General features: G+C 36.8%; 2 protein-coding genes and 1 long non-coding RNA gene across 3 annotated transcripts; 2 read left to right on the plus strand and 1 right to left on the minus strand.

Annotated features, from left to right (window-relative positions):
- Nucleotides 1-8,508: 8,508 nt before the first annotated feature.
- Nucleotides 8,509-15,202, plus strand: LOC112039806 (uncharacterized). Its single transcript, XM_024072713.2, has 12 exons — nt 8,509-8,646; nt 8,809-8,919; nt 9,032-9,146; nt 9,246-9,382; nt 9,492-9,636; nt 10,083-10,261; nt 11,343-11,580; nt 12,044-12,142; nt 12,308-12,453; nt 13,006-13,113; nt 13,575-13,663; nt 14,531-15,202. Exons 1-12 carry the CDS (start codon nt 8,578-8,580, stop codon nt 15,036-15,038), a joined length of 1,944 nt encoding a protein of 647 aa, XP_023928481.2. The 5' UTR covers nt 8,509-8,577; the 3' UTR covers nt 15,039-15,202.
- Nucleotides 15,203-17,744: 2,542 nt separating this feature from the next.
- Nucleotides 17,745-21,272, plus strand: LOC112039761 (protein FRIGIDA). The gene is made up of 3 exons (XM_024072669.2): nt 17,745-18,770; nt 20,014-20,186; nt 20,284-21,272. The coding sequence occupies exons 1-3, from the start codon at nt 17,831-17,833 to the stop codon at nt 21,031-21,033; spliced, it is 1,863 nt and encodes a 620-aa protein (XP_023928437.2). The 5' UTR covers nt 17,745-17,830; the 3' UTR covers nt 21,034-21,272.
- A 3,850-nt stretch (nt 21,273-25,122) lies between these two features.
- Nucleotides 25,123-25,758, minus strand: LOC136071061 (uncharacterized). Its single transcript, XR_010632374.1, has 3 exons — nt 25,660-25,758; nt 25,406-25,564; nt 25,123-25,153 (listed from the first exon to the last, which is right to left on the minus strand). It is a non-coding gene; the product is annotated as an uncharacterized LOC136071061 (long non-coding RNA).
- Between the last annotated feature and the right edge of the window lie 1,387 nt (nt 25,759-27,145).

Consider the following 27,145-nt stretch of genomic DNA (forward strand, 5'->3'; position numbering starts at 1 on the left):
CTAGCTTTAGAATTGAATCCTTGAAGTTATGTATGTCAGTTACTATTTACTGTGTATTCCAAGAATTGATGTCTAGTAGATGCCATAATATTTTCATAGCCAAAGAACGAGGTCATGGATTTATTTTTTCTCTTCTCGTGGTAGGAGCTCTCCTTCTCACCAAGGGTGAGTTTTTTCTCTATTTCCCTAGCTAAGACTCTGATGAGGAAGAAGGGTCCACTTATTCTCATTTCCTTCCTTTAGTGTCTCTTCTCCTACACCCTTACCCCCAAGTGATGGATTTAGACTTTATTGAGCGAATTCATAACATCACTTTGACACCCGACGAGGATGAACTTATTACTATTCGAGCAGTCCATAGAGAAAAAACCCTAGAGGAGTATTCCCTAAGTCTCATTGGCAAGTTCTTAACCACCCACCCCATAAACCTCAGAGTCGCTAAAACTCTCCTCCGCTTGGTGTGGAAACCAGGCAATGATCTAAAGGTTGTTGAAATGGGGGATGGGCTGCTTCAGTTCAAGTTCTCCCAGGAGAGTCAACTGCGATGGGTGTGGGACAATGGCCCATGGAGCTTCAACAACAAAATTTTGGTCTTACGAAGATGGGAAAAGGGACTGACAGTCAGGATGGTAAGCTTCACGAGTCTGTCGTTGTGGGTTCAGGTCTGGGGGTTGCCTTTCGACCTTATCAACGAAGAAGTAGGGAAAGATATCGGCCGAGGCATTGGGAGAGTGGTGGAGGTAGATTGCAAAGCGCTTGCCTCCGAGCAAGCTCGCTTCTTGCGGGTTAGGGTCAAAATTCCCTTTGACAGACTGATTCCAGAGGTTGATAGATAGAAAGCCTAGAAAGTGACCGAGTCAGGGTGGCTTACAAGTATGAAAGGGTTGTGGGTTTATGTTTTCAGTGTGGCTGACTGGGCCATGAGGCAACCCGATGCCCCCACCCCATGTGAGGGTAAGGCAACAAGTAGACCGTATGGCAAGTGGCTTAAGGCAGGCGCCAAAACAAAACAAGAGGGGCCACGGAGTAAGGTGGATAGTTTGCCACAACACGATCCGGCATCGCAGCCTCCAGCCTTGAATAGAGTAACCTAGATCTCGGAAAATCTACTAGCAACAAGGGAAGACGTGGCTGACAATCTCGAGATTCACAATATAATAAATGCGGACACAAACAAGGGGGGTAAAGCCGGGATTCACGGAGCTAAAAAAGACACATCCCTTTCGCAAATCTCGAACCAAATGTTAACTAAGCCAAAAATTTTGAAACTCGTTCCTTCCTTAAATGACCATGTAATAACCCAGGCCTGCCACCCACATGCCGACCTAAGCCTCCAAGATATGAGCTTGTTATTTTGGTAGGAAACTTTTTTATTGTGCCTATCTCATATGGCATGGATATACACAAAGTTAAAGAAGATCACATGATAGGAGTAAAGCAACTAGCCATCTCACGTAAATATGCATGGGAGGTAGGACTTGATAAGAATAATACATTAACAGTGGCTACATGGAAAAAAATCACTTAGACTTAAAGCAATGAAAAAAGAGACACATCCATGGACCCATTAGTTTGGGTAGGAAACAAAAAGGCAGAGAGGGACCACCTTAAGGATCCAATTGATGTTAACATGGCAATGCACAAAAGGCATAAGGGTTTGGCCGGCAAAACAAACCCATCTTTCTTAACAGTGGTGGCTGCCTCTCAGCCCCGCTGGTCACCATGATCATTATAAGTAGGAATTGGCGGGGGCTTGGAAACTGCCGGGGGCTTGGGAACTGCCGGGCAGTCCATGTACTTACCGACTTGTTAAGAATAAAAAGACCCATGATTTTGTTTCTCATGGAAACAAAGTTGATAGTAAATGAGATGCAATCAGTAAAAACAGAACTTGACTTCCCTTCGATACTCTGTGTACCTAGTGTGAGGCGTAGTGGGGGACTTGCTCTGCTATGAAAAAAATGATGTGGTGGTTAATACCCAAACTTACTCTCTTAACCGCATTGATGTTTTTGTTTCTTCATCTATGCAAGCTCTATGGCGGTTGATAGAGGTGTATGGCCACCTTGAGGAAAGGTTAAAAAGTGAAACATGGAGGCTGATGAGGCACCTTAGGGCCTGGGCTTTGCTCCCTTGGCTGTGCTTGGGTGATTTGAACGAAATAGTGTGCTTTGAGGAGAGGAATAGCCAAACCCCAAAACCTTTATAGCCCATGCTGGAGTTTTAGAATACTCTCTTGCACTGTGGTCTAGTAGACTTAGGTTTTCAAGGGTACAAGTACATATGAAGAAATGGTAGACACAGGGAAGCCTTTGTGGAACAATGACTTGATAGAGCTTGTGCTTCGAAGGAATGGCGCGAGCTCTACCCTTAGACGAAGGTAATTCATGCGACAACTGCCTATTCAGACCATGACCCCATAATGTTGAATACTGAACCCACCTAAGTGCACCATCGTTGCACAAAAGAAAGATGCATCATTTCTAAGAGAAGTGGGTAGCCTACCCTGAGTGTGAGAATCGGGTATGGTCTTCTTGGTTGCAATACCAACCTCTCGGTAGCCCCATATTTTGCCTTTTAGAAAAAATCAAAAGGTGTTGGATGGACCTAGTAACATGGAGTAGAGACACATTCGGGAACACTCAGGACCGTATAAACTTAAAGTAGGGGGAGTTAGAGGAGTTAATGGTAGCAAGGTATGGAGATAATTTGGTTAGAGTAAATGAAGTTATGAGGAGGTTTTTTGGTAGTAATGCTCTCAGTCCATCTGGCTCCCGGCGGGAGATAAGAACACCAAGTTTTTCCACCAACGAGCAAGCCAACAATATCGAAAGAATACCATTGAGGGGATACACAATACAAATGAGGAGTGGTGTACGGAAATAGAAGGGATTACAACTATTGTAGAGGAATATTATAAACGTTTGTTTACAGCTTCAAACAACTTTAATATGGAGGGTGTGCTGGATGCAGTTGATAGAGTAGTGACAAGGGGGATGGCAAAGAGCTTGGTTCGCTCATATATAGAGGAGGAAGTTCGGGTGACCCTCTTCCAAATGCACTAGTCTAAATCACTCGAACTGGACGGTATGTCCCATTTCTTGTTCCAAAAATACTGGCACATTGTGGGGCATGACGTCACTGCAGCAGTGTTGTCTGTGCTACACTCAGGGAGGTACTTGCATAAGATGAACTATACACATATTGTGTTAATTCCCAAAAAGAATAACCCACAATATATTATGGAGTATCAACCTATTAGTTTGGGTAATGTAGTGTCAAGAATTATTTCTAAGGTTCTTGCAAATCCTGTGAAATCCATATTACCTAATGTTATCTCTGACTATCAAAGTGCATTTGTGCCTAATAGACTTATCATAGAAAATACTACTGTTGCATTTGAAATGTTATGTAGGATGCGGAATAGAAGAAGAAGGAAGGTTGGGCACATGGCAGTCAAGCTAGATATTAGCAAGGCTCATGACATGGTGGAATGGAAGTTTCTTGAAAGAATCATGTTGAGGTTAGGGTTCTTGGTGCAATGGGTGCACCTTGCAATGTTGATGGTGTGATCAACTTCGTACTCTGTCTTATTAACGGCGAATCGTGGGGCTACATTACTCTCTCAAGAGGTATCAAGCAGGGAGACCTGTTGTCCCCATACCTATTCCTTTTCTGTGTCGAGGGGCTCTCTTCTTTGCTACAAAAAGCAACTGAAGCCCACTAGATGAATGGACTTCTCTCATGCCACAGGGGTGTGCGTATCTCACACCTTATGTTCGCTGATGATTGTCTGCTGTTTTGTGAAGCTAAAATTGAGGAGTGCCGCCAGTTGCTAAACTTGCTCACTCAATATGAACAAGCGTTAGGGCAGGCTATAAATAGACAGAAAACTAATTTGTTCTTTAGTTGCAACACTTGTCGAGAGGTTCAGGAAGTAATACGAATTATGTTTGATGCATAGGTAATATCTAACTATGAAAAATACCTTGGGTTGCCCATGGTGGGGGGAAAATCAAAAGTGAGCACTTTTAAAGAACTCCAGGAAAGGGTTACCAAAAAAGTGATGGGTTGGAGAGAAAAGAACATCTCCAAAGCAGGGAGGGAGGTTTTTATCAAAACAGTGGCCCAAGCCATCCATACATATTCCATGAGCATTTTCAAAATTCCTAGAATAGTTTGTGATGGCATGAACTTAATTTTGGCTAAGTATTGGTGGGGTCAGACCTGGAACGAACGAAAGATTCATTGGATAAACTGGGCTAAGCTGTGTACTCCAAAGGATAGAGGAGGAATAGGGTTCAGAGATATTCACGCTTTTAACCTTGCAATGTTGGCGAAACAGGCGTGTTGGTTGACTCACTCTCTATTCTATAGAGTCTACAAAGCAAGATACTTCCCCACATGCTCGTTCATGGAGGCAGAGGTGGGGAGTAACCCCTCTTATGTGTGGTGCACCCTACTTAGTGCTAGGGAATTGTTGAGAGAGGGCTCGGTATTGAGAATTGGGGATGGGCTCATAGTTGGCATTCAAGTCCATAAATGGCTGCCTCACCCCTCCAAAGTTTCGAGAAGGTGTGGACTTGTCATTAAAAGTGACTGATTTTATAGACCCACACACCAAATAGTGGGATAGGGTGAACGTCAACTCATGGTTCCTACCATAGTCAAGGGAAGAGGTGTTAAAGATTCATTTGGGGAATGTGGAGGCTCAGGAAAACTTGGTATGGAATGAAAACAAGTCCAACACATTCTCGGTTCGAACTGCTTACCATGTAACCCTTCGGTTGAAGCAACGGTCGAGGGGTGAACATTTTAGGGCATAGGATGACAAATGGGTTTGGAATAGGTTGTGGAAGCTACCCGTCCCACCCAAAGTCAGAAATTTCGTATGGAGGGCTAACTCAGATGTCCTACCCATCCGTGTTTGCCTAGCTCGAAGGAGAGTCTCCATTGACCCAACGTGCGTGATATGTGGAGTACAGGATGAGACCGCCATCCATATATTATGGCAATGTCCGCTAGCACGTGATGTATGGTCACTTGTTAGGGGGAAGCTACAGAAATGTGATACCTCGGCCCAGTCATTCCTCAGCCTAACTCGATCGTTGATGGAGAAGTTGCCCAAAAGAGACCTTGAGACGTGGGCCATGGTGGCATGGTCCATCTGGAATGCTTGAAATTGATTCCACTTTGAAGCAATCCAAACTCCTCCCCATGCAATTCTTAAGGGAGCAACCACGCTTCTGGAAGACTACCAATGGCTAGCATGTAGCCTGCATGGTACTTGAGCACCTAAGAGTGTAGAACTTTTGTATACTTTTCATTTGTTTATGTTGTCACTGTACTGTTGTCTTTATTTTTTAGTCTTGTTTGATGTAAGGACTGATGGGAGCGTGGTCAGAGGGACCCAGCCTGATAGTTTTGTTCTTTTGGCTTCGGTTTATTAATATACTTCTATCTTTTCCATCAAAAAAAAAAAAAAAAAAAAAAGGAAAAAAGAAAAAAGAAAAAAAGAAAAAGGTCATGGTTTATTAAAAAAATTACACAAGCTAACATTCTCAAACTGCCTGTATAAATTCTAGTCAACTTAGAAATTGTATCATCATTTTTACATTCATCTAATTAATGTGAGACCAATTCCATATATTGTACCATCATTTTTATATTCATCGAATGATGTGAGACTAATTCCATTAAGACCATATGTGTCTTAGGCTTAGCTTTCATAGGAACTACCCAAGGCATCCAAATTCACAGGATACAATTTATTTATTACATAATTTTTGATGTGTTCATTTATTACATAATTTTTGATGTGTGAACACAAAATCTATAACTGTTAGAGTGCTAGTTTTAACACATTTACACAAAATAATTGCAATTGGTCTTATTTTCATGTGGGAATTTTTATCCTATACTAGACATGATAACATGCATTAATAGGCAACCAATTAAGCATTTTAATAATTATGACATCGAATTGAAAATTATTCCTAAAAGAGATTTCCTACACACCAAGCTAATTCTAACCATTATATTATTACTATGTTTACATGGAATATTGAGTGAAAGACTTGGATTTTCCCCTTATCTATGTAGAGATTTACTAGAATTTTGAGAACAAATAGATATTTTCCCCTTTAGAGTTGCTAGAACTGTGAGGTAAGGAGGGAGAGAGCTAGAGAGAGCTTGGAGAGTTTTTCTTCCTTCTAGTTTTTGTGAGATGAGATAAATTAGAGCGGTCTTAGACTCTTAGGACCCATTTGGACGAGGGGGGGGGGGGAGGGGAAGGGGAGGGAGTAGAGTAGAGTTAGTTGAAAATAAGCTAATTTTGGGCCAACTCTACTCTATTCCCCCTCTCGCCCCCTCAATCCAAATGAACCATTAGGATTTTGCATGGCCGACCATGTGGCTAATTTTAGGCTCTAGTGTGGAGCTTGTGTCACGATGCATGATACTTTGGTATTACATGTGCCTAATTTTAATCGGTTGCAAGTGTAGGTGAAATTACCATTATATCCTTCCCTTGACTACCTAGTCATGCTATAATATATCAAGCATTGTATGTTGCATTATTGTAACTTATATACCATACTATAAGTTGAACATTTTATCTAGTAACTTTTAAAATTAACTTACGTAGAATTAAATAGTTACTAAGCATATATCACTCATTCTAAATGCGAGGGGTAATAAATTGTCCACCCAGTAGTGGGCCATTGACCGAAGGCCCAATAGGTAATAAAGAGGGTCTAGAAGAAGGAGGCCTACTCAGGCCCAACCCATCAAGCCACAAGTCATACCAAGGAGCCTCGTTTGGCCTAATTGCACTCGCTAAAGAGAGTTTCACCCAAAGTGGCTTGCTGAGAAGAGCTTACCCAAGGTATGTGGGTGAGGAATTACAATACTTAGGAATGCACTCCCAATTGAGCACATTCCTTCAGGTATGATTTTAATCATGAGGAATAATAGTAGTGGCAGTGTCAGAAGGAGACAACAAAGGCCCACACATTGATTGTTGAAGTGACCAGTCTGAATAGTGAACTAGACACATATTTCCACTATGATTTTAAAAAATAGGTGAGACACCTGATAGAGAAGGGCCCCTATCATTACAAGCTCACAATTTACACTTACATAAATAGGGGAACCACCAAAAAGAAAAACATTCAGAAAAATTAGAGGGGAAGCGAGACAAAAAGATAGCAAGAATATATCTTAACTTTCATGAGTGTTTTAGGCATTATATCTCCTCCACAATCCTATTTCAAGATTCCTTCTCTTTGGATCTCCCATTGTAAACTATTTTCTTGTTCCCACATATAGATAAATTGTGATACTCATTAAGCTTTACTTAAGTTAACTTGACCTCTACACTAGATTAATTTAACTAGGGTTACTTAGTTTAATTTAAGGTATTAAATGGTGTGGGACATTATATTAGGTTTTAAATTAAATTCAAACACATAGTTAAATTGGTTAATATAGATATGCATTTTTTCCTCAATATATATATATATATATATAAAGATATGCATTTGAATTTGATTAAGAAATTTAATAAAAAATTATACCAAAATTTTGCCATTATATATAATATAGGATTGTACTTTTGGGTGAATATCAAGTGGACTTTTTTTCTTTTAATGTTTCACTCTAGCTTTGAATTTTCTTGAGATATTCAAAGTAACTTAATAAAATTTATCATTTCTTAATAGCACAACAATAAATAATTTATCATGATATCAAAATGTAGTCTTGAGAACAAACCATATTTCCAGTTTATTTCACATTAAGAAAAAAGGTTACAAATCCCTCATGTTGGGACCCATTTATTAAGGTGAGTATGAGTTTACTTGTGAAGAAGAGTGTTTAAATTATGTTTAAATAATTAAATTCACAATTTTATAACAATTTAAATTTTTGGGGCAATCAATAATTTATTATAACTCTTGTCTGTCTTTTACTTGTCATGAAATTAGCTAGCCATGAGTATGAGTTTACTTGTGAAGAAGAGTGTTTAAATTATGTTTAAATAATTAAATTCACAATTTTATAACAATTTAAATTTTTGGGGCAATCAATAATTTATTATAACTCTTGTCTGTCTTTTACTTGTCATGAAATTAGCTAGCCAAAAGACTTAACAAACTTAGGGATTCAATTGATAAGCTGGCGGTAGTGGAATTGTTTATGGTGCCTTATGTTTATTGTTAAAATTGAACATCCCCCTTCGTTGACTATATGAACACAACATTCATTCTTCCTATTAATTAAGGATAAATAAAAAATAATTTACTTTTTTATAATTTATATTTAAACATTTTAAGCAAATCGTATGTAATGTTTGAAGGTTTCATTCTTCTTTGTTAATTTAGGAGAAATAAAATTTTTTTTTTAATTGAAAAGATTTCAAAATAAAGTATAGGTCCAATTGTCTAAGTTCAAGGAAAAATATAAATAACACGATAAAATGTGTATATAATAAACTCTCCCTCTGTATCACAAAGTCATTTCATTCCCCAGTTGGCAGTTATTTGCAATTTCGCGCCAAATAAGAGAGAGAAGAAGGAAATGGTACTGGTGTGTTTTGTGATTGACCTGCGGAGCTTACCTCCTCAGTTGCTCAGAGACGTAAAGCAGGTAAAAGTAAAACAATCCAATCGGAACCGTCCTCTCTCTCTCTCTCGATTGCTTCGCTTATTGTTCGTTTTCGCTCTTTCAAATTTTAAATGCTCCTTTCTGAAAGCTAATTTAATTGATTGATGAATTTTAAATTTTGTTCGTCAAAACAAAAATTGTCAGTCCTTACTAGAGGTAGCTAATTTCTACGCCATTTCGTCGGAATCTGAGAGTCTGAGAGATAAGATTGGGTTGTGCTACGTGTTCAGGAATCGCATTTCTTCTTCTGATGAGGTACTGTACTACACTCTACTCATCTCATCTCTTTTATATGCTAGTAATTTCTTGGCATGCTTGAAACGTGAAATGCAATGCACTGCACATGTTTGTTGTATTTCGGAAACAGCTGAAGATCGCTTACAGTCCCAGTCCTAGAGGGAACTTCGATCTACGCGACTTCCACCATGCTGTCAATCACTTGCCTACAGATTCTTTTCTTCCTGAAATCGACGATCCCGGGGGTTAGCAACTAGAAAGCTCTATTTTCTCACACTGTTTATTCTATATATATATATATATATTGCTTATAATTATTGGTTTAATTGTACCACTCCAAGCAGATCTAAAACTTTCAAACATTCTGAGTGATCAAGTTTTATATTCCTGGGGAGTTGATAAAGATATCGTGAGGAAAGTCATAGTCCTCAGCTCCTGCTTTCCACAATATGTAGACTCTCACTTGCAAAAATCTCTCATGGTTAGTCTTAGCCTAAAAAATATTTTTAACATTTCAATTTTTCCCCTTATCTTCGTGGCTCTTAACCTTTCAATCATTATTATTATTATTTTGGCTTTTCCTTTCCTAGGATGCTGCCGACAAGTGTGTTTCTGTTGAATTTCTGCTATTTGAGCAAAAATCAGGCCATCTCACTGATACTCTCCAAAATGTCAGCAATTTCCTCAGATCCATCTCAGATCTCGATAATTGCTCCCTTCAAACCTATCTTCCTAGTTAAGCTCTCTCTCTCACTGCGTAGGATGCTCCACTTTAATTACCAAGAATGATTACTCTTGTTTATGATTACTTACTAACGCAAACTGCTTAAGCTTTTAGGACTATGAATGATCAAAATCCCACTTGTGAACTTTTTTCTGACATATTTATTGAGGTTTTTATTTTTATTTTTTTAAAATTTTTTATTTTTTATGAAGTCACTAATTTGGGTCATAAACTCTTTCTTATAACTTTTGCATATGTCAAGTTTGTTTATGCTCAATCTTGGAATAGTGGAAGAACTTCATGACTGGGCTCCAATATATGCTTCTTGCAATTAATATAGTTTTCCTTTTCCTTCTGTGCGTGGATCATTGTCAAATATATAGCCTAGGTGAAGAGGTGCCATTTGAAGGGGAATGTGGTGTATAGTTTATGTTAAGCATTTAACAAACTTTTGCAGATGTCAGAGTGTTGCATGGCCTGGTTAAACAATGGATAGAGGATTTAAAGGATGACATGGAAAAACCATTACAAGCTCGTTTTCTCTTTAAGAACAACCTTGTAGGATCGATGAATCAGATCTCCTGCAACTTGTATGTATCTGTCAATAAAATAGTTGATGGGTTCAGTCCCAGTCAGGTATATATATTACAATTACTTTGTCTAAATTCTAAAGTATTCATTCATACATCATTCGTGTTGATGAACCACTTAATTGCAATTTAGGTAGAAAATTGAGAAAATCTTAAGTTGAAAGAAATCATATATATGTAGATAATTCAAGCTAAGCATCACATATATCTCAAGACACCAAATGATTACTGGTGATGGAAAATTTTTTCTATTCTGAATTCTATGTACTTGTATTTATTTATTTATTTATAATTTTTAAGTACCTTTAGAGTAAAGTTTGAAATTTTGACTTTGAACAATTGAGTCCCAGCATTGTGTATGAAGGTCTTTGATATTCTCAGTCAGTGAAACTGATCCTAAAATCTGGTTTTACCACTATTTAAATTTCAACAGAAAATAGGGAAAGCAGTTCAAAAAGACATACAGTTCTGATTTATGAACGGGTTATAAGCTTGTAAATTGTCTTTGCTTCGTAAACATATTGCATCAGTGTCAACAATAGCTCAATATAATGAGGTAAGTGGTGTGATGGGCTGCCAAATACTTCAAAGGCTAACAAGCATGCTTGTGGTATTTTTGGACAGCAATGAGGGGGAATCATGTTCAGAAACTTTTTTTGACAAAGTAATGATTTATTTAGCACACAAAGGCACAACTGTAACAAAGGCACAATTGTAGTCTCTGGAAAATATATAAGAGAAATGCAGAAAAAGACTATGATCTGAAATTAAAAGGTCTAGCACATTAGTAATGTTGAAGACTAGGGAGTTTTAGTTTGTTAATAATATGTAGTTCTAGAACTTATGAGAGCATGACTGGCAAAAGGTGGCTATATAATGTGATATCTATGCTTTAAGTTTCTAGTTATAGTACAAAATTGATTAAGAGATTTTTATTGTCCATTTTAATATCTTGATGATATCTGGTATTTGCCAGTATGCTCCTACATTATATATTGTGAAAGGAAAATAGTGGACATTAATCTATATATATCTTTTTGTTCAACAATTCTTCCTCTTTTTTGTTTTACCACTTTCACACCTCAAGGAAAAACTAGCATTTTGGTAATTGGCGGTACCTTGTATAGACATGCAGGTGTCATGGAATGCTGTTAGAAGATGGCATAAGAAACAGGATACATGGATATTCTTGTCCAGTCACTGGCCATGGTCTGGAAACATGCAATGTGATAGAAAACTCAGTGAAGGTTGGAGAAAAAACGCTCCTGTTTCTGCCGTCATTCCAGAGCTCTATGAAGTTTCAGCGAATTGCTTCAATTGACTTCCATGTTATTGAGCGGATTAGCTTGGGGTCTCTAAGTGAAGGTAGAACCGTAGAACTTAAGCTCTTTGACAGTACCATCAGTTCTCGTGCTTATTACATATTTCTATAGATGCTTGTATTTTTAATTAAATTGCAGCATCAGTTGTAGGGGCTGCTTCATGTGATGTAAGGAGTTGTGCTTGAACACATAAAGCTAGTATTAAGTGAATTTTGATAATTAAGCTTGGTTTCACCTATAGAAGATTACCCATATGGGTTGTACCTACTCTGATATACACATAAGCTGCATATCTTACATATTGATGACTGCTGCCAATTGCAACAATTAAGTATGAATTCTAAACAGTACTGAAAGTTACATATCATTACTACTTTGGCATTTGATGGCAAACATTCAACACCATTATTGTGGTGTAGTACAGTGACAGCAAGTTACTTCAATATCTCCTCTGTGATGACCATATCATCCTTTTACTGTAAATTATCTCTTTCTATTTGACACAGGCAGTATAATGGGTGATTCCTACTTCGTAATGCCATCAGCTTGTCATGAGGTAGAAGCTGCTTCAGATGACATTGATCAGTCAGAGTTGAATGCTCAAGGTGAGTGGAAGGCATCCCTTTGAGTATTTAATTGCAGTATGAATGCTTAATCAAAGACTTAATATAGGACGTTTCAATTTTGATTTATCATGGATATATTTGTCACCAATTCTTTTTGACCTTCATGTTTCTTCCATCTTTCTGAGTTGGACTATAATTTGGCAGTTTTTCAAGGGCTTTGTAGTGCTCTACATTCACTGGACCAGGGTTTGGTATGCTCTTCAAATTGTAATATAGAAACCATGAGAGAGGTTGCTTTCCATTGCTATTATATTCTTCAACCTTCAGACAATGGTCCAATGCTTCTCAGGGTGAAGACTAAGCTTCTTATCTTATATGCTAAAATATGGAGAAATTACACTTTACAATCCTAAACTATATATCTAATTACACTTTACACCCTAAATTATGGTCTTTGTTACACTTCGCATTCCAACGTTTTGCCGCTAACTTGGCTGGAAAAATATGGCACTACGTAAAAAGACCTAATTACCCATATTCTTAATCCCTTAAAAATAAAAGAGAAATTACACTTTATCACCCTAAAATATACTCATGATTACACTTTGCACCATAAACTTTGAATTTCCATCCAAGTTAACGGCAAACTTAACGTTAATGTGCAAAATATAACAAGGGTTATAGTTTAGGGTGTAGAACGTGCATTCAAAAAGTTTAAGGTACAAATGTAATATGGGGTATAGTTTAGGGTAATAAAATGTAATTTCCCCCTAAGATATTTGTTTTCTTAAATAACTGTGATTATAAACATAGCAAGCAAGGCATATTCTAGCTTATCTTTTCTACCACTGTATTTCTCTCTCTTTTGTATCTATTTTAACCAATTATAGTGATATCTGCAGCGTCTTGCAGGATCAGAGGAAGTCTCTCATGTTCCTGACCTCAATCGATGTATTCTTTCTTCTATAACTAAGGAAATTCGGGAGTCCATTCAAGCCTCCTTGTCAAAGGTCAGATTTTGTCAAAAGAAAATATTTTCCCTGGTTGCATTCTTATTTTGGAACCCCTGAGTTTTGTGAAATTGTAAAAAACAAACTTCCCATTTGATGGCTGAATAATTTAATTGAGAAAAAACCTCCCAAGTAGAAGTTACTGTATAGGACCATAGTTTTGTTAATGACTATTAGACAAGATTGTTCTGGTTTTCCATTGAATGCAGCAACCAAAAGCTGCACGCTGTACCAAAACGTTAATGACTGCTTTATTTGATACTGAGAGTGATCGTGCGGATCATTTGGTTCCTTCAGATCTATGGAAGAGTTAGAATACCAGTTTTGTATTGTACCTGATTTCCCCCCCATGTAAACTCACTAGATACACAATAGCATTACCCCCCGCCCCCCAAAAAAAAACAAAAAAAGGTTGGGTGCATATCATCATTTTTTCCTTACATCCTTTAACTTCCCTGCAGATTGAACTAAAAGACTATGATCCAATGCTGCATGAGAGAGGCTTCCATCAAAAACTAAACATGCTCGTTAAAGAAAGCTTACAATTTGGGTAATTTTTATCTTCATCAAAATTGATCCTTCATAGCATTTAGGAAGAATTACTCCTGTTAAGAGTTTAAAATTCTTCCTCCAAGAGCTCCCTGGACTACAAAGTTTGGGTAGCATTCTGACCATTTGTTAGTAAATTATTACATACACGAAAGATCTATATATATATATATATATATATATTTTTTTTTTAAATTTTTTTATTATTTATTTTTATCAAATAAGTAGTTTAATATATCACCTACCCTTTGGTGCAGCAAATTCTCACCAATATTTAACAAAGCCCATGAGTAGGAGGTTTATATGAACTTTGTGATAAATTTGGCTTGTACTTTTTTTTTTTTGTTAGATTAGGAAACAGATGCGATTAGTGTTGGATGAATGCTATTTACTAATGTACCCTTTCTATACTTTCTTCTGTAGCATTTGTGATGGATTTATTGTCTCTATTGTAGCACTCAAACTGAACATGTTTTATTGCAATTATCGGGGATTCCATGCAGAACTTTTGTATAACATGTTTCAAATTTTCATTGTCATTTGAGATATATAAGGATGACCTTATGTTTTGTAGTGACTCCATGCTAGGGCTGGCATTGTGCCTTAGATGCTACAGAAAAATTCACAAAATTAATTTGTCTTGGCGGATGTTACAATAGCCAATGTCATGCTCTTTTAGAGTTAGAAAATTGATTACATAATTTCAACTTCCCCATACAATGGAATTGGCCAAGTACATGGCAGTCAACAGAAGAGTTGGGCTGAGCTTGCTACACTCATCAGTTTTAATCATGATTAGCAGCAAAAATATTTTATATAAATGGTTAAAGCTCCTCTAACATCTGCCTCAAACACTTGAATTTTGTAGGTCAATACCTCCTAAATTTGAAGAGGCACCCTCTGAACCAAAGTTAACCCAACTTGATTCTTTAGAAGAGATGATACAATCCACTTCAAGACTAGATGTTGAACTCACAGAAGAGGAATTGTCAAAGTTGGATATGATTGAAGAAGACAAAAGGGGCACACATATTGCAGAAGAATGGGAGCAGCTGGTTGTCAATGAAGTTCCAAAGATATTTTCTCCCGTTTGTATATCCAAACCCAAGTTGGATCAATCAGTTCTATCGCCTTCAAGTAGTAATAGGCAGTTGGATGTAAAAACTTCAAGGATTTTAGAGAGACTGGAGGTGCCAAGACAGTTGAAAACAAAAGCAGTTTCTCCCATTAACACAGGCAGTGGGATGATGGATACCTGTGTTCCAATGAAGAAGCCTTTTATCCCATCTCAGTGCATTGATACTACAGACCAAGGCTCGACTACAAGCCAGTTAATGAAACCAAATTTCCAGAGATTAAAAAGGAAACATAAATGAAACAAAGGCTGCTACATTTTTAGATAATGGAGTTATCGTTGCAAAAATGGTCTATGAGGTTGGCGGGTTCTTTCCTTCCTATTTTCTTGTTCTTACTATTTCTCATGTCAAGGATTTTGATTGATATTAGGAAATACACGTATGGCAAAAAGATTTAATTGCTAGTCTTAGCATGTTCTTCGGATTAAATTTGATAATATCGTGTTGGATGATAAAATGATGAAGATAGGAATGGAAATAGTAACAATTAAATCATGAAGACTTAGGGAAAAAGCTTGCATACAAAATTATTGTTTTTCGACCATAATCTTATTCAATCAACTTAACATAGATTAGCCCACTCCATGCAAAGTTGGTTGGACGATGGCTTGGCTTGCATTTTACTTAAATTATTTTACTTAAATTAGAAAGCCTCAACCTAAATTATTTATTTATTTAAATTATTAGAAAGCGTTAAAAACATTTTTGGTTTGGAATGCATATTCCACACGAAATACTAGAATTCCACCAAAATCCCCTGTACTAGGACAAAATATTCCGGCCAGAATACTTATCAGAGAGCGGAACGACATTTAAAATATTGGTACAAGTCTAATGGCCTCTAGGCTCAAAATTAGTCCTGCACACTAACTTGTATAACAATTATTGCCTGCATATATAAAAGATGGTCTCCTTATAAAGTTTTACACATACGATAAACTGCTTCTCAATTTTAACATATTATCAGGGCTAGCATTCAAACCTTCCTAGCGTGTTTAGGATCAATCTCTATCTTCATTGGCGTTCCTTCGCTGCCTTTGCCTTCTTTGACTTGTCGTCATGTCGTCAAAACTCTATAGCGTCCCTCCCTCGATATTAGTAGCCACTAACCTCTACAAGACCACTACCTTCCTCAATACCACCATCTCTGAGCCTAAATTCAACTCACCATCACTACCATCCAAAAGATCTCCCGCCAATCTGATCAATGGTGGAAGAATCGACACCATTGGAGGTCGCATATACCAATCAAAATTTCTGAATAAATATCCATGCGCCACACGTCATCTGCTATCCTTACACGTGCCAGTCGCGTGACTTCTACCACATTGTCAACTCCATTCTGTGCCAGGTTAGTACTAGGCCTATCGTTACACCACGTCAGCGCTAAGTCCGTGCCTTGGAAGGTGTTGGTTGTTGAAGTTATATGTTAAGTGTATGAATGAGTTGAGAGATGGAATACGTTGAGACGTTTTCAAGATATTCATTTTCTCCTATTAGGACCATTTCAAGGGAGACTCTTCCTCCAATGTAAGACAATCAAGTCTAAGCAATACAAATTGGCAATTTCATTAAATGAACTAAAAGTGTGATTACAAATATCGGTTATTTTTAGAACCCTAAAGCAAATTCTATTGTCCCACGTGACCTTGTTTTATAGAGCGGCAGATTATGAGCACTAGCGTCAAAGTGCCCCTAAGCTAAGAATCTCAAATACCTTCTTTGTCAATCAATTTTCTTATACTAGTTCAACCACTTCATTACTATTGTTCCACAAAACACAATATTTTTGTGCCAAATACAACATGGGTGAACAAGTTTCTTGGGTCCTTGATAACATGTGGAGAATTCTGTCTCTCTTCTAAATTTGTTACCAAAAATTTTCTGTCTTTTATGAAATTTTCCTTGATTAGCTTAGTCTTGATTATCTATACTATCTATAACATAATTTCCCTTTATGATCTGAACTTTTTTGAAGGTCAAAAAGACCCCATTCAGGAACTAATGGTTTCTCCTACAAATGTTTTAGAGATATAGTCAATAATGTCAAAAAATTCTCCCATAAAATTCTCTTTTTTGAAATGGACTTTTATGTGTTTTAAAAATACCTCTACACTCAAAGTTTAAGCATAACAAATCTTGAGGATAACTTGGTAAAAATACATTTCTAACACTACCTAAAACTTTGCCTACAAAATAGGACCACTTTCCCACCAATCCATATCTTTAAAACAACTCTCTCTCTCTCTCTCTCTCATTTTGAATTTCTAGTTTCCTTAATCCCTACCTCACGCTTTTGCTTTGTTTATTTGTTTGTTTTATGAATTTTCGGTTCCTTGAATCCCTACTCTTATTTATTTATTTATTTTTTTTTGTTTTTTTCCTTCTCAAATCTCATTTTCTTTATTTTGAATTTGAAGAAAAAAAAAAAAAAAAACCCTACTATAAAACCATTACTATAACTTCTCATCTATATTCCTTAAATTTAGGCACTATTACATATCCTTATTTTTCTTTTTCTAAAAAATTATCCCAATCACAAGTTCTAAGAGATGACTATTTGAATTAGTAACATTTGTTCAAACATTAAAAAAAATTACCAACCCACATAATCATGAATCCATGATTCCATCAGGAAAAAAAAAAAAAAAACCATGAATCCATAATCAGTTGTTTACTAATAAAAATCGTACTTTCTTTGAGGAACAAAATGGTTGCCTTGTTGGAGGACCTAACAACAAGGGAATTTTGGACTCGACTCACTCTCACGAATCCAGGCTTGAAGGCCAAGTCAATCAAAGCTCAAGGTGACAAAAAGGGTCAAGGATCAATGTTAACAACAAATGTAAAATTTGGGGACTAAATTGCAAAATAATAATAATAATGATAACGATATATAAAAATTGTTATTTATCTATGTTTTCTTTATTTCAATCTACGAGTATATATTATTAAAATATTAATATAAGGGTGAAACTGAAACATAGTAAAGAAAAGCCGATTAGCCGTTTACTGGGTTTGGCAATTTGGGGATGACCATGAAAGCTGGTGAAGATGACGTTGCGGCGGGCGTGAAGGAGGAAGACGATTCAGAAGAATCTTTAGCAGCACGAATAATATCAGAAATTAAACCAGAAGAAGAAGAAGAAAAGACAGTGTTAGTGAAGGAAGAAGCAGGAGAATCGTTGGATGAATCGCAAAAGCAAAAATCTGAATTTATGAAATCGGTGGTTGAACTGGACGGCCTCTCCATTGCTATTCATTCATTCACGCGGAGGTTGGATGAATTGCAAAAGCATCTGGAATTCATCGAAAACACCATTGAGTCTAGGTCGAAACAATTGCTTCTCATCGAAAACACCAATCTGGTGGTGGTCGAAACAATTACGGAAGAATTAGAAGAAGAAAAAGAAGCAGCACAAGGGGGAGAGGTTCCTTCTTCTCGGGGTACCAAATCTGAAGTTGAATACCTCTGTGAGATGATGTGCAGCCGCAGCCTTCGTAAATATATAGTTTCAAATATGTCGGACGAAGCCAAACTCCGCGAAGAAGTCCCTGCAGCTCTCAAGTTTGCCCCTAAACCAGCGAAACTTGTATTGGACTGCATTGGACGCTTTTACCTTCAGGGAAGCAAAGCCTACACTAAGAACTCTCCCATGATTCCAGCTAGACAAGCTTCCCTTCTCATTTTAGAATTTTTCCTTCTCTCTGATTGTGATTGTGATAATGTCAATGAAAAGGAAAAGGATGAAGCCCACTCCGCCGCTCTCGCCTGGAGAAAAAGGCTTGTCACTGAGGGCGGTCTCTCCCGGGCCACTCCCATTGATGCCAGGGGTTTGCTTCTCTTTATTGCTTCTTTTGGTATCCCTTCTCGCTTTTCTAATCAAGATCTCCGGGATCTAATCCTCTTGACTACCCAAAATATCTCCACTGCTCTTCGCCGCTCTCCCCTTCTTCTTGCCAGGATTCCAGGTTCTATTCTCTGCCTTCTCAAGCTTCGTATAAATCAAATATTAGTGTTTTTTTTTTTTTAGTTGGGGGAGAGTTGAGTTACAATTTACAAGGCTGTTAGCGCATATTTCTTTGTTGAAACCTTGTTTACCGTCTAAAAAATCCAAACTTTTGTTGTATACTTTCTGAAAAATCCAAACTTTGTCAAATATTTTGTAATTTTGAAATGCTAAAACCTTTTTGCACTGAGCTGAATTAATTTGATACTATTGGCCACAAAGGATTGGTTCTTTCTTTTTCTGCAAGTTAAGTTATGCGCAATATTGGATTATTTCTAGCTAGTAGAGACTACATGAACCACCTTATGGCAGTTTGTTTTAAAGGTGGTAGAAAAATGCACTATATATATATATAATGGCTCAAGTCAAGCGGAAAAAATTTGTTTGGTGCCTGGATCATGGAAGATAACAATACATCTTCTACTCTCCTATCTCATTGTTAGGGGAGGCATCATCTCCATTGTTAATTATTAAAAAAAAAAAAAAAAAGTATCATCTCCGTTGTAGTAGTCTTATTGTACGAGTGTACAACCTCTGCTAGTGTTACCTTGTATTCCCAGTCCTATGTCAATAGGAGAGTTCTGTTAGGTTAGCAACATTGGTCATAATCATCTGATAATGCTAATGCCAAACAACTAGTATAAGTACTAGATTGTAGTTAGTTTGTGATTAATTTTGAATGCAATTTCTATTTATATATATATATATATATATAAATGAAAGCAATTACATAGATTAGCCTAGTGCTATTTTCAAGAGATGGATTTCTCTTAAGAAGGTTTTGTCACACCTTGTTCCTTGTTCTAAGCAATGCTCATTTCCCTTAATCAATTCTAAGCCTAAACAGCAGCCCCCTTAGAATCCCTGCATCACATTTTTCTTATCCATTGTTGTGAATGACTTGAACCTAATCTTAGCTCTGAAATTATGAGCACTGAATATAAATGATACTTAACTACGGCAACTAATTTGGTGGACATGATTCCTGATTAAATTATTCATTGTCATCTTCTATTTCGAGGTGTAAAGGCTCATGATAACTATTCTGAACATGGCTACAAAAATGGAGCTCTTGCATTGCTTTATGGTGTCCAACATTATATATATATATATATATATATTCCTCTTGGCATATGTAGATAATATTGCTTGCTCATTTTCTGTAATGGTCAAGTCTTTGTGATGTAATCTTCTACCTGTCACAGATATTATAGAGGAAATGATGAAAAATGGCAGGAGTGTTGAAGCTGTTGATGTTGCTTATACTTTTGGGGTTGAGGAAAAATTTCATCCTCAAACAATTTTGACATCATTTTTACGCAAGTCTAAAGAAGCATGGAAGAGGACAAGAGCAGTAGCACATGGTTCTATGGTACTGGTACGCTATATTGTTCAGCTTCTAATCTTCCTTGTTATTGTTATCACTATTTATCATGCATCCATGTGTTAAAAAAGTGGTGTGATGTCTTGTACAGAAAGAAGCGAATGAAAAACAATTAGCTGCTCTGAAATCTGTGATAAGGTGTTTGGAAGATCACAAGATTGATCCCACAAAGCTTCTTCCTGGATGGAGAATTAAAGAAAATATAATCAACTTGGAGAAAGAAATTTCTGATCTTGACAATAAAATTGAAGATAAGGTAATGTGGAAAAGAAAAGCAGATGAAATTCAGTCCTCAAATCAGATGAAGGGTCAAGGAATGAAGAGGTTGTTTTTTACTGCCAGAGCACCACCCCTGATGTCTCCTCCAGTTGGTGGCATTCAAGAACAAAGAGTTATTACACAAGTGGAAAGCAAGAGCTCATATGATGGGTTGATGCCAGTAAACTTACTAGATGGTGAACAATCTGGTCATGTCAGTAATTATCCTACTGCTTCATTTATACCACATGGATCTGGTGCAGGTTTCTTGCCTAAAAATGTTCTTGGCACAACGGTAATTGGTCCAGCATATGGATGGCATGGTCATGGAATTGGAGATGCAACATTTCGGGAGAGATCAATTGGGCAGGGCTTTGTTGGGCAACCTGCATCTTTAGAAGGTTTTCCTGGTCTGCCAAATTCCCCAAGATCTGTGGATGTGACTGATAGGAGTACAACCTCAGATCTTTATCGGTTTGCTGATACTGTATTGGAAGGTGAGGCAGGTCAGGGCAGCGGCTCTCATAAGGTTGGCCCTTTATCTGCTATTTTGCCTGCGCATAATTCGTATTACCTGTATTAAATAATACACAGTGCATATGTATAATTATCTTTGCTAGAGGAGTTGGTGGAAGGGTTGGATACCCTTATATCAGGGGAAGTTGCTTTGCATTTTTTAAAATCTAAATCACAATGGTTTTAGAGGTTTTTACAATTCAGTTAGTCGGTCAGTCAGCAAATTTTTGCATGCTGTTGGAGGGACAAGCTGCAGAAGTGTACAATGTGCTAGCTATCGATTTTTAAGCATTTTCTATTTCAATATTTTTACTGCAAACATTAATTTATTACAGTTAAATAATTCGTTTGGGGAGGGAGCGAGGGGGGTGGTTATAGGACAAAGTTTGCCGACAACCTAGTTTGGAGGAAGTTTCTCTGAACTGCGAAGTTGACAAGTGTCCTGGCCAACTTATAGCTTAACCATAGTTAAACTATTTTATCTTCACTCATCGGCTTAAACCGGTTTGGCTTGGAGAGAAAATAGTTTAATTGTGATTAAGTTTGGAGAAATGATATGTCTACAACATTTTTATAACATTTTTACAACAAATCTTAAATAGCAGGTTGTTATTAGTTGTTATTATTGGGGTAAAAAAGTAATCTTAACGTTAGTTTCAAATTTGAATTAATAACAACTAATCACCTGTGATTTGTTGTAAAATTGTTGTAGATGTAGCATCTCTCGTAAGTTTGGTTGAGTTGGTCATATGCATCACACATGATTTAGGACACTTGTCAATTTCCTAATGTGCCACAGCACTTTGGAGGAACTTCCTCCAAACTAGGTTGTAGGCAAACTCTGCTTGTGGTTTTATATGGTTAAGTTGCATTAATAATTGATTAATGAACAAATATCTCATAATGAGGTTCTGATTATGGAACACTACTTAAAAAGATAAATTTTGTGGAATACTCCATTGATTAATGAAGGTGGGACGTGTTCTTACGGAAATGGAAAGATTGAATGACAGCAAGACATTGGTTGAACTTCGTCTTCTGCTTAAACTGGTTGCTAAATTCCAAAAATGAAATATATATGAAACATCCTAAAAAGTGTTTCTCTTTTTTAATCAAAAAAAAAAAAAAATCAAAAGTGATAGAACTTTATTGATAAGATTCCAAGTGTACAATAGAGAGGAGAAAAGATGGCTTTTTCTTAATACAAGCTGAGGGTTCCTAACATTATTAGCCAACTCGTACGCTTACTTGTCAATGTATTGTCTATTTCACAAAAAGCATGGACTCGCTTACTTATCAGTGTATTGTCTATTTCACAAAAAGCATGCATCTATTCTAAGTTTCTAACCCATTCGAAATCTCCTTCAAGCATGGTTCTTGCAACTCAATTGATGCCATAAACTGTGAGTTGGCAAACTCCGCAATCAATTCCATGATCCATAGTTCGTGACAAGAGTGTAATGCTCTCAATAGAGCATGGCGACCATCCACAATGGGTTTCCTTGGCAAGGAATTAATTGAGTATGGACTATAATAGGAGAATCATGACTATCTATAAAAATAATGCCCAAACTTGCATAATTGGTGACTTCAAAAAAGGCCAGTGCCATGTCCAGTTTGAGATGAGGAGAAATAGGAGCTGTAGTTGTTGAATCACTTTTCTCAACCTAAATACTCAATGGTCCTAAATTGAAATTTTAAGTCAAAACACCAAAAATTTCACAAAATCCTATTAAGTAAAAAAACATAAATAAGAAGCTAATCAACATTGAAACCCTTTACTTACTAACCCAACTAGGGGTGTGTACTGGTCAAATTGGGCAGGTAAAAGCTAATATTTCTATCCAATCTGCCACTAGCAGGTTGGGAATATTCCAATCCGCCTCTGACCCACCAAAGTTGAAATTCGGCAGATTAGGCAGGTTGTGTGGGTTGGTATTAACAATGTTATTTTTTTTAAAAAAAAATTATGACAATCTACAATTTATTATTGCATAATCTTAAAATATAACTAATGTACACAAAAAATCAAAGGTAGATTTTATTGAATAATCTCAATTCCAACATAAATATAGGGTCAATAAAAAAGAGATATATCATCGCTAATAGACCTTGTCTCCATAAAAAAAGAAAAAGAAAAAGAAAAAACAATAGGTTGTTACCTTACAATTGAGGAAAATTGAATTAACAAACTCAAAGTCTAAACATTCCCAAAGCCACATTAAGGATATAAAATAATAACATACCAACATAACAAATAAACTTCAAAATGGTATGCATGGTTTCAATATTTACAAGAATATGTGGACCCAAATCAAAAAGACAAACAACATAATCAATAAAAATATAGATACAAACATTAAGCAATATAAGACATAAAAACAACTACCTTTGTGGTTGTCTAGGAGAGTACACAGTTGATGGAATGTGAAGAATTGAAGGGATTAAAAAAAAAAAAAAGAGGTTTCAAAAAGGTTGAGGAAGAAAAAGACAAAACAACATGAAAAAGGGAGGAAGAGGAAGTGGCTGAAGGCAGGGGCGTAGCCAGGATTTTTTACATGGGGGGGTCGATTTTTGATGACGATGATTATCATTGTTGTATAGACAATCTATATTTTTATGTTGATATGGAGTTTCTTTGAGATAAGCTTGTTGGATTTTATCTTGTTTGTTGATAGAAAATTCACATATTTGTTTATGTGATCCTGGATCACGATCTATTTCTTCAGATTGAATTCTTGAACATTTGGAGGGGTGTTCATCATGCATTGAAGTATCAACATTTAAATCTACAGCCACATTTGTTTCTATAGCCACAGGTGTCCTAAATTCTGAATTGCTAACATCTTTTTTCTTAAAGAATGCATCAATTGTTTTTCGTTTGCTCATAATTCTTTTAGCTTTAAGAATATGACTAAAAAATTAACCTAAAAACAACTTAAAAAAAAAAAAAAATAAACAAATCAATCAAAAGTATAAACAAACAACATAAACCAAATACCTAGACTCTGTGACAGACTCATGGCCCACCACTCCAATTTCCTTCCATAGATTAATTTTTTTTTTTATTATTATTATAATTTACTTGCACAATGCAAGCCGACAAGCCCCACCCGGCCCCCACTCAAAGGACAAGACAAACAACACAAAAGCCAAAAGGGAAAATGCTGGCTTGAGTCTTAGAATCAATTGATCAAATAATAAAGAATACAATAACAACAAACGCAAAAAGACAAAAGACAAAAGACAAAGTAATAAGTATAAATTGCTTTGCTGGTAAAGGGAAATCACATACTAACATACACATATTTCATATTTCATATTTTTATTCAAGTATTAGTATTTAGTTCAGTACTTCAGTTGTAGAGAAAAAGAGAGAGAAGTCAAGTAAAGAATGAATGAGATACCTTGACGAGGCAGCGGCGTCACGGTGAGCTGGTGGAGGCAGCGGCGTCACGGTGAGCCGGCGGGGTTTCTGAGGCAGTTAGGCAGAGGCGTGAGTCGGTGAGCGTGACACTATTGGAGTTGGAGACATGAACTAAGAAGGTAAAAAACTAAGGGTAGGGGCGTAAGGCAGAGGCGTGAGGTGAAGCGTGAATGAAGATTGTTCATTTGTTCTCTCTTTTAAATTGTTCAGACTGTGAGGATTGAATGCCTTTTGTTTGTGTTTAATTAGGTATTTTAGATTTTGGTTTGGGCTGGGCTGGAAGTGTTATGGTTTAGAAAAGAATAATTTGTTTGCTTAGGGAATTGGGGCTGGCTGGTGGGGTGGATGTGGGCCAAGTTTTTTGGTAAGGCTTGAAGTTGTATTGGACTAAAAATTTAGAACTCTAGAGAAATGGTTGACAAAAATATGGGGGGGGGGGGGGAGAGATCTTAACTCTTGGGGGGCCAGTGTAATTTTCTGACATAGTTTATTGGAAATTTGAAAAATTTTGTGGGGGCCATGGCCCCCCCAAGGAGCCAAGTGGCTCCGCCCCTAGCTGAAGGTAATAAAATAATAAAGTATACATGCCTTTATGTCGAACCCCATTAAGAATTTAATTATAAACATAACACCAACTATGCCATTGTCCATTATTTTGTAAGATCTGCTATGTATTCAAACTTAAGGAGCCACCCTTGTACTTTTCAGGACAGTCTTTTGCTCGGTGGCCACTTTTTTTGCAGATAAAGCAATCTTGTCCCTGAAAAAGACCAAGCAGTAAATCAAACACCCAGATATGGATGATGATCAGAATCAAAGGCCCATCATAAATAGATAAATGCACAGATGCACATGAGCACCACAAACACATATGCACGAGCTAGTGTGCACATTACATGTATGTATGTGCAGAACATATATACAACTTAGGGTAAATATAACAACAATTAGTAGCGCAGGAAATAAGTCCTACAATAAATAATAATAATAATCCAATATTAATTCAACGAACCTTTGAGCATTGCTTTGCATTGTGCTCCAAACTCCCACAAACAAAGCAAGGTTTCTTCCGCTTAGCTGCTGTACAGTTTGCCACTGTATGACCTTCTTCACCACAATTAAAGCATGCTCCCCAACCGCTATCTGGGGGATCAAAATACCTTGGCCCCCGCTGAGAGAATGGAAATCATAGAGATACCAAACTAAGCCTTTCAATAGGAATTGTATTTTCAAAATTGGCATTTGAGAGCAAATATTTGAACTCACAAGAAGCTTCCGAAACACAATGTTGTCGGTTATTTCAACGGCATTTGATCAACTGGCTCAACCATATTTGAGGCTTCCACTGTCTCCTCCTTCTCTTTATCGTTCACAACAACGACCTAAGGCAATATAAGTTTCCAAAACAGTCATATACAAAATTCTCATGACCCACCAAGTAAGCCAAAAGACCATTTTTACTCAATTTTTGAAATGGGAAAACTTATATCCGCATATCCAATATAGAAATATCAAAATTTTAAAATATACATACAAAAATAAAAAAGGCAAAACTTAGGTACAATTCCTTAATGCTATACATTAAGTTCTCAATTATATTCAAATCCAATGAAGCACAAATATTGTTATCTTTTCCAAAGACAATTAAAATCAGAGTAATGCTACAGCCACAATCTATTTTACTATATTTTTACAAACTATGGATGTGGCAAATTGAGCCCACCATTATCATCACTTTTTTTGCTTACCAATAGTCTGTGGTTTTAGCATTTTTTCTAAATTCAATGCAGCTATGAGTTTGAAATTAATTGGGAACATAATGTAGTGAACCTAAAAAACTATACCTAAGTTTCAGGCACAAAATATAAATATATAAAGCATAATTACAATCACTTTCAGTTCAACATGTTTCTTCTTCACCTAAAGTTGGCAAAAATTAACAGCTAGGGTTGAAGTAAAATTGGCGAAACAAAAAGAGCCTAAGATATTTATAAAAAAAAAAATAAAACTCACGATTGGTCTTGATCTTCCATCTTCTTAATCTTCTTAACAATTTTCTTCTTAACAATTTTCTTAACAATCTTCTTAACAATTTTCTTCTTAACAATTCTGCCATTGCCACTGGAGATTCAACCACCTCCCCTTCCAATACAGACGAAGAAGATCCATTGCCACCGCCGTCAATTGCTCCCTGAGTTCCATTCAAAACGCCGTCGTCAGCGGCGGCGGCGTCGGGAACCAACTTGGCGGCGCGCATCACAGCGCCTTCTCGACGATCTTCAGGCTCAAATCTTCGTTCGCCACTTCGTCGTCGTCGTCGTCGTCGTCGCTGCTCAGTACCAAGAAGGAATTCGATGGCTTGGCAGAGCCGCTGGGTTCTGCTTCGTCTTCTTCTTCGAGATCGAGCTTCGCTTTCCGCTTCTCTCTCTTCCCCATGCTCGATGATAATCGGTACCAGCTGTTCGGACGGCGGCAATTGTAGAAAGAATGAACGAATTTTTGGACTGAGTTTAGGGTTTGAGTTCGCGAAACGTTTTAATTTTTTTTTTATTATGAATGAATATTTGAGATTAACGGCTCTGATTTGATTTCACCGTGCTGCTTGCTTTGTTCTAAGCTTCACACCCCTTGCGATTGCTCTATTTTTTTTTTACTCTATAATAATAGCTTCAATTTATTTATTTTTATTTTTTAAACAATTGAAAGCACAGAAGTCGGTGGGTTTGAGATGACCATGGCTCATCAACCAACT

The sequence above is a fragment of the Quercus suber genome, unplaced genomic scaffold (assembly GCF_002906115.3).
Source record: "Quercus suber isolate HL8 unplaced genomic scaffold, Cork oak 2.0 scaffold_282, whole genome shotgun sequence".
Taxonomy (NCBI): domain Eukaryota; kingdom Viridiplantae; phylum Streptophyta; class Magnoliopsida; order Fagales; family Fagaceae; genus Quercus; species Quercus suber.

Coding starts and splice junctions, on each gene's coding strand:
- LOC112039806 (XM_024072713.2), top strand. CDS start 8,578: ATGGTACTGGTGTGTTTTGTGATTGACCTGCGGAGCTTACCTCCTCAG. Junction 9,637..10,082: donor CCTTCAAACCTATCTTCCTA/GTTAAGCTCTCT, acceptor AAACTTTTGCAG/ATGTCAGAGTGTTGCATGGC. Junction 12,143..12,307: donor GTCAGAGTTGAATGCTCAAG/GTGAGTGGAAGG, acceptor ATAATTTGGCAG/TTTTTCAAGGGCTTTGTAGT.
- LOC112039761 (XM_024072669.2), top strand. CDS start 17,831: ATGACCATGAAAGCTGGTGAAGATGACGTTGCGGCGGGCGTGAAGGAG. Junction 18,771..20,013: donor TCTTCTTGCCAGGATTCCAG/GTTCTATTCTCT, acceptor TACCTGTCACAG/ATATTATAGAGGAAATGATG. Junction 20,187..20,283: donor CACATGGTTCTATGGTACTG/GTACGCTATATT, acceptor TGTCTTGTACAG/AAAGAAGCGAATGAAAAACA.